General features: G+C 52.7%; 1 protein-coding gene across 1 annotated transcript; it reads right to left on the reverse strand.

The window, feature by feature from the left end:
- Positions 1-2,638: 2,638 nt before the first annotated feature.
- On the reverse strand, positions 2,639-4,842 carry MFAP2 (microfibrillar-associated protein 2; the record flags this gene model as incomplete). Its single annotated transcript, XM_009081597.1, has 7 exons — positions 2,639-2,742; positions 3,505-3,578; positions 3,683-3,770; positions 3,938-3,979; positions 4,185-4,271; positions 4,351-4,377; positions 4,753-4,842. Coding segments are annotated over 7 exons (512 nt in total), but the record flags the coding sequence as incomplete, so codon positions are not given.
- Positions 4,843-7,554: the final 2,712 nt, after the last annotated feature.

Consider the following 7,554-nt stretch of genomic DNA (forward strand, 5'->3'; position numbering starts at 1 on the left):
GACCCGTGCCCTGGCCCATGCCCAGGCCCAGCAGCGCCAGGCCCAGCGCCAGGCCCAGCGCCTCGAGAAGGATAATGATGCCCTGAGAGCTACCCTGGGCAAGGTGAGTGCTGGGGAGGCCAAAACCTCACCCTGGGGGCCAGGGCTGGGGCAGAGCCCATGGAAAAGATGTATGTAATCTATATACGTGTAGTGTATCTCTCTCTAACAAGTATCTAACAGATCTGTGTGTGTTTTGTCCCCGAGGTGGAGAGGGAGAAGCTGCAGACACAGGAGGAGTCTCTGCGGCTCTCGGCGGAGCAGGGTCGGCTCGATCGCTCCCTGGGCACGGCCGAGCGGGAGCTGGCGGAGGCACGGAAACGAATCCACGTGCTCCAGGGGTGGGGATTTTCAGCAGCCCAGGGGCAGGTGGGGGCACCTCTGGGTGCTGCCCCCAGTGCTTGTGGCAGGAGGGGCTGGGCAGTTCCTTCGGGGGCTCATCCCAGCTGGAATGGTGCTGGTAAGGGGAGGGTGCTGGGCTTCTTTTGGGTTCATTCCAGTTTGGGAAGATGGTGGGGCTTGTACTGGGATGGGACTGGGCTCATTCCAGCATGGAAGGGATGCTGGTGCTGGGACTGGAATGGGACTGGGCCCATTCCAGCATGGAAGGATGCTGGTGCTGGGACTAGGCTCATTCCAGCTTGGGAAGGATGCTGGTGCTGCTACTGGGATGATGCTGGGTTCATCCCAGCTTGAAGGGAAGTGCTGGTGTTTGTAGTGGGATGGGGCTGGCCTCATTACAGCTTGGGAAGGATGCTGGTACTGAGATGGTGCTGGGTTCATTCCAGCTTGAAGGGAAATACTGGTGCTGGTACTGGGGTGACGCTAGGTTCATTCCAGCTTGAAGGGAAATGTTGGTGTTGGTGCTGGTACTGGGATGGTGCTGAGTTCTTCCCTGGTCTTATCCCATTTGGAAAAGTGCTGTTACTTGCACTGGGATGGTGTGGGCTGGTTTTGGGGTGCCTCTCCCGGCCAGTGCCCACTTTTGGGGTGCCCAGGCACGGGTGTCAGCACTGGAGCATCACTCTCCGAGTCCTGGATCCTCTCCGGAACTGCAGCGGGAACTGGAGCGTCTGCGCATTGGCCACCGCCACCGCGGCCTGGAGGAGCAGGTCAGGGGGGACACTCTGCAGGGGGGAGATGTGTGTCCTCCTCTCCCCCCATACCTCACCCCAACTCCTTGCAGATTGCACTGCTGAAGGAGCAGGAGCTCCAGCGTCATCCCACCAGCATTTAGGGACCTTCTGGACAGCTGCAGAGACCAGCACAGCTCATCCCGTGGGTGAGGGGGAACCATCCCCATCCCTGTGCTCCAAACCCACAGCAGAGACTGGCACAGCTCATCCCATGGGTGAGGGGGAACCATCCCCATCCCTGTGCTCCAAACCCACAGCAGAGACTGGCACAGCTCATCCCGTGGGTGAGGGGGAACCATCCCCATCCCTGTGCTCCAAACCCACAGCAGAGACTGGCACAGCTCATCCCGTGGGTGAGGGGGAACCATCCCCATCCCTGTGCTCCAAACCCATGGGGATTTTTCTCTCATCATTCCCTTTTCTCCAGCAAGAAGCTGCACTTTACCAACATGACAACACTTGTCTATTTTTGATACAATTTGGGGCCTGATGGATGGTATTTTCCCCATTTTCCTATTAACAAAAAATTTGAAATATCCCCTTTTTTAACCCTAGGAGAACCAACTGATTTATTCCCCCCTGACCTGGGAAGCTCCTCCAGCCCTCCAAGCCCTATCACTCCCTATATCCTAATTTTTCCCCTTTTTCTAACAAAAAACTACCTAGGGTGGTGTTTTTGAAGGATTATTTTCTAGCAAATAGTGGGATTTTTATATGGCTATTTTTGGAATTTGAGGTTTTTACTGGTGCTCCAAGGCAGCTCGAGGTTGGAAAAGCCACTGGCAGTGAGGTGGTGGCTTCGAGCGTGTCCTGATCCTCCTCAGTTCTGGCACAAATAAATTGCTCCATTCCTCTCATCAACTTTGTGGCTCCTCTGGACTTTCTCCAAGAGTTCCATGTCCTTATGTTGAGGACACCAGAACTGTGTGCAGTATTCCAGGTGGGTTTCACCAGAGCCAAGCAGAGGGGAAGAATCACCTCATTTGACCTGCTGCCCAGGATATCCCCCCAACAACCCCTCCAAAATCAACCCCAAAACACCCTCAAGCCCCCCAAAACCATCACCCACAGTTTTTCCCATGTGTGCAGGTCTAGGAATGGCTCAAAGCATTAGAAACCCTCCCCCAAAAAATTGGGAAACCCCAAAAGAAATTGGGAAAACCCTTTCCAAACAAATTGGGAAAAAATGAGTCAGGAGCCACATTGACCCTTACACTTTATGTCCTGGATACTCTAGGTAGAAAATTGGGGTGCTCCCCCTTTACAATATAATAAAGAAAGTAATAAAAATAATCCCTCCCCCTTTTAATTATTATGTGCACAAAACCATGGGATTTTTTTGGGAAAAATGCTCTTTCATGCACGGATTCTTTAGCACCACGGTGAGGATCTGGAGCGGGATGGGGAGCTGGGAGAGGAGGATGGGAAGGGGTGAGGATCCCGGGATGTGGGTCCCCTCCAGCTCAGCACCCACCGCAGCTGCGGGCGCAGGAGGCACCCACGGTTTGGCAGAGGCCACTGGTGGCCATCACCCCACACTTGGAGAACTTGTCGCGGCACAGATCAGCTGTGGGAAGAGAGAAATCATCCATAGATGCTGGAAAAAAATAGGGAAAAGCAGCGAGACACCTCCAGATGGCGCCGGGAACATCGTGATGCTGCAGGAGGATGGCTCAGCCCCCTGAAACACCATCCCACTTTGGTCCAGTGGTTGCTGGTGCAACTTGGTTTGGTCAGCAAGATTTTTCCTCCCCAATATCATGGGAAAAAGGATGATGTGGATGGGGTGACCCCAATGTGTTGGGAAAAGGGGTGACATGGATGGAGTGACCCCCAATTTGTTGGGAAAAGAGTTGATGTGCTTGGGGGTGACCTCAGTTTGTTTGGAAAAGGAATGATGTGGGTGGAGTGACCCCAATTTGTTGGGGAAAGGGGTGATGTGGATGGAGTGACCACAATTTTTTGGGAAAAAGGATGATGTGGGTGGAGTGACCCCAATTTGATGGGAAAAGGGGTGACATGGATGGAGTGACCCCAATGTGTTGGGAAAAGGGGTGACATGCATGGAGTGGCTCTGAGTTGTTGGGAAAAGAAGAGACATGGAGTGACCCCAATTTGTTGGGTAAAGGGGTGATGTGGATGGAGTGACCCCAATTTGTGGGGAAAAAGGATGACGTGGATGGAGTGACCACAATTTGTTGGGAAAAAGGGTGACATGAATGCAGTGACCCCAGTTTCTTGGGAATAAGGGTGATGTGGTTGGAGTGACCCCAGTGTGTTGGGAAAATGGGTGATATGCATGGGGTGCCCCAGTTTGGGGTGCCCTTACCTCGGAGCAGCTCTTCGTGGGCACACACGGTGCGGACACAGATCTCCTTGTTGATGACATAGACCCGGCGGAGGCTGATGTGAGGGGGGATAAAAGAGATGGGGAGTTGGTGTAAAAGCAAAGAGGTCCCCAAAATATCTGTTGAGGGAAGATTTTTTTTCCCCCCCTCCCCACTGACCTGTAGAAGCAGATCTCATTCAGGCACTGCTTGCAGGGTTTGTGCACGGAGTAGAGCCTGGTGCAGGGATACTGCTCCTCCCGGCAGTCTGCAGGGAGAACAGGCAGCTGAGGGCTGGGAATTCCATAGGGAGAGGCCTGACAGCCCAGGGATGGGCACAGCATTCACTTGGGGACCTCCCCCCCCTCTAATTGTCACCCTCACCCCAGAGGACAAACCTCACCGTGGGGACTGAGGAGGGGGATAAACACTCACCGAGGGGTCCTGGCTCTGTGGGCTCAGTCTCAGGAGCAGCAGCTAAGGGGGAGAAAATTTACAGCTGGAGCTAAAGCTCACTGCCTTTTCCATGGATTTTAGGGCTGGAGTTTCTGCTGCCACCCATAAAGCTGCTCCAGGGGGAGCACAGCCAGGCTAAGGGTGCAGGGAGAGGATGGAAAACCCCCAGTCCTGGGACTGGGGGAGCTGGAGTGGCTGTCACCTCCCTGGGGTGACTGTCACCTACCTGGGGTTGGAGCTGGCACAGTTTCCTGCTGGGATTGCTGCTGGGATTGGTAGCGAAACTGCTCCTCAGGGGCACGGGGGGTGACATCTGCAAGGAGAGAATGTAGGTACACCCCAAAAACCTGTGTGTGTTTCCCCCCCAGAGCATCCCAGACGGGAACACTTACCATGATAGTCGTAGTAATCCTGAATTTCTGGGGAATAAAAGAGAAAACAGAGGATAAGGATGGGTTTTAGGGAGAAAGCACACCCCAGTGGGGCCAGGATTGGGCAATGATCTCCCCAAAACATGATGGGAAAACTCCAGGATGAACGTGGACAACAACCCCCCAAGGGTTTTTTGAGATGTGGGAAGGTTTGCTAAATAATTGGCGGCAGAAGGAAGAGGAAGGAGATGGGAAGGAGGAGGCTGGAAATTTAAGGGGCAGGAGAGAAAAGGATGGAGCAGAGTATTGGAGCAAAAAGAAGGATAAGAGTGATGAGTATTTGGTCAGAGAAAGCAAAAAATTCAGGGAAAAAGATGGGAGAGAGAAGTAGGCAATGAATTCCCCAGTTCAGGGTGCTTTTACCTGACTGCTGATCATACTGGGAATACTGGACCGGCTCAGGATAGGTGATTCCTTCAAACCTGCTGTACTGTCCCTGGACCAGGAGCACTGCTGGGAGACAGAGCAGGGGGAGAGGCATCACCAGGAGGGGCATGGACACCCCCAGCCCTGGGATTTGGGGTTCCCTGCTCTGGTTTTGCATCATCCCTCAAAATCCCATCCCGTGACTGTCCTCAGGGACATGCTGCCTGGAGAAGAGGATGGAGAGGGAAGTGGGATGCTCAGGGATGAAGGACAGCACCAGCCCAGGGTTCCTACACTATCCAGGGGTGATCCCAGGGGATCCCATGTCTTGCAGCACTGAGGTACCACAACCCTGGAGTCGGATCCAGCACCTGGCTGACCCCAGGGATGCTCCGGACATGGGGAGCACCCTCTGAATCCCCCTGGGAGCTAATCCTGCCATGGATCCAGGGGGGAATATGGGGCTGAAAATCCAGCATGGATGAGTTGAAGGGATCAGAATGCTTAGTGGGGGGATCAGATCCCCACAGCATGGCAGGGACCCACCCTGGGACACGCCGTGATGTCCATCCAGCCACATCCCTCCCAACAGGAGCATCCTTGAGCTGGGACTGCTGCTGGGATGGGACTTATCTCTTCTGCCCACCCCGCTTCCCTCAGCCTCCAGAATGCTTTCCATCTGTTCCCAGCCTTTGTGTGGAGCTGGTTTCACCCAAACTTTTCCAGGCTCCCGGCTCCGTCACCTCCCTCCTTGTTTCCATCCTGCCTTTGCCAGACCCCTGAGGGGGTTATAAATAGCAGTTTTCTGGATGTCATCCCAGCCTTGAGGTGCCAATTTTGTGCCACCCCGTCGTGCCATCTCCATGTTCCCAAAGCAGGAAGGACTTTCCTCATGTCAGATCCCTCATGGCCTTCAACTCAGAGCCAGTCCCAGGCTAAATGTGAGCCTAGACTGGGATTTGGGGGTTAATTTTAGGGAATAACAGGCAGTAAGTGATGCTTGTCCCAAGGTGTAGGTATCAAACTCTTGCTCATCCCTAAAATAATGCTTTGGTGCCAAAAATCAACACTTTGCACTCTAAAAATGGATCTTTGAAGGCTCAAAATTAGGTTTTGGTCCCCAAAATGAGACTCTGGAAGGTAAAAAATGAGGTTTGGAGCCAAAAAAAAGAGCATTTGGATCCTTGGATCGCTCAAAATGAGGGTTTGGCCCCCAAATATGAGACTCCAGGAGCTAAAATTGAGGCTTTAGACCAAAAAAAAAAAGTATTTGGCTCTTTGGAGGCTCAAAATGAGAGTTTGGTCCCCAAAATGAGACTCTGAAAGCTAAAATTGAGGGTTTAGGCAAGAAAAAAGAGCATTTGGATCTTTGGAGGCACAAAACGATGATTTGGTCCTCAAAATGACTCTGAAAGGCAAAAAAAATGAGGTTTTGGGGCCAAAATAATAAGCATTTGGATCTATAAATAAAGCTTTGACCTCTAAACCTGAGGCTTTGGACCTTCAAAACCAGATTTTGGGCTGTCAAAATGAAGCTGTGGGCACTTAAGATGAGCTTTTGGACCTCAAAAAGAGTGTCGTGACTTAAAATGAGAGTTTGCACCCTAAAAATTAAGTTTTCAATCCTAAAAATCCAAGCTTTGGACTCCAAAATGAGGCTTTGGGACCTAAACATGAGGCTTTGAGCTCTAAAAGTGGGGGTTGGACCCTAAAAATTAAGGGTTTGGATCCTCAAGGTGTGTCTTGGAGCCTAAAAATGTGTGAGTGGATGGAACTCTGGAGCTGGAAAATGAGGGTTTGGAGCATTACAAGGCTACTGGGGTTTAATGGGATGGCACCTCACCTTGGGGACCCTTGGGGGACACTCACCTTGGGGACCCCTGGGGGACACTCACCTGGCAGACACAGCAGGAAGAGCCCTGTGGCTCTCATCCTGATGGAATGATGGAGGAGCAGCGTGGGCTGGGATGAAGCCAGAGGAGCCTGGATGGAGCAGAGGGAATACAGAAGGATCAGGGAAGAACAGGGGGACAAGAACCCCCAGGCCCTTACCTCCAGTGATGCTCCCAGGAGCTGGTTCAGAAAACAACCCCAAACCTCAGAAATGAAGAAACTTCCTCCAAAAATCCAGGCTGGGCTTCCTGCCCTGCCCAGACATTCCCAGGGGATTTGCAAGGACCAAGCCCTGGAATATCCCTCAGGCAGAACAGGGATGAGATGTTGAACCAGCACTGTGGGAGGAGAGTCTGGACCCCCTTGGTGATAACAGAGCCCTGGGAGGAGGTTTCTGGCTCCTTTCCTGCAGTGTTCATCCCAAATTCCTTGGGAAAGGCCTTGTTTTGAGGGTTGCCATCCTAGGGAATGTTGCATTTGTGTGGACATCCCTTAAATCCAAAGGGATGTGGAGATTTGAGGAGAAAACTATGGATTTGAAGAGAAATCCTGTGCTGGCACTGGGGTTTGGCAGCCTTGGAGTACTCATGGCTTCCCAGAGCTTTCCAAGTCTGCTTTCCCCGGCAGGAAGACAGGCCAAGGCCAGCTGTGCTGCTGGTGAGACAGGACTGGCAGGGATGCAGGAAGCCCTTCCCCCTCATCCCGAGCCAGCTCCAGGGGAAAAACTAGGGGAAAAGAGGAATTCTCCCAATAAACTCCTTTGAAATCCAACCGAAGGTGTTTGAAGGATAAAGCACGTTGGTTTTCCCGGCACAACGAGATTCCACAGGGATGGAGAAGCTCTTCTGGCATCTCCAGCTCTGCTGCCTGAGCAGGGAAACTGAGGCATGAGGTGGGGGGGCAAGG

Source organism: Acanthisitta chloris, unplaced genomic scaffold, assembly GCF_000695815.1.
Source record: "Acanthisitta chloris isolate BGI_N310 unplaced genomic scaffold, ASM69581v1 scaffold14699, whole genome shotgun sequence".
Taxonomy (NCBI): domain Eukaryota; kingdom Metazoa; phylum Chordata; class Aves; order Passeriformes; family Acanthisittidae; genus Acanthisitta; species Acanthisitta chloris.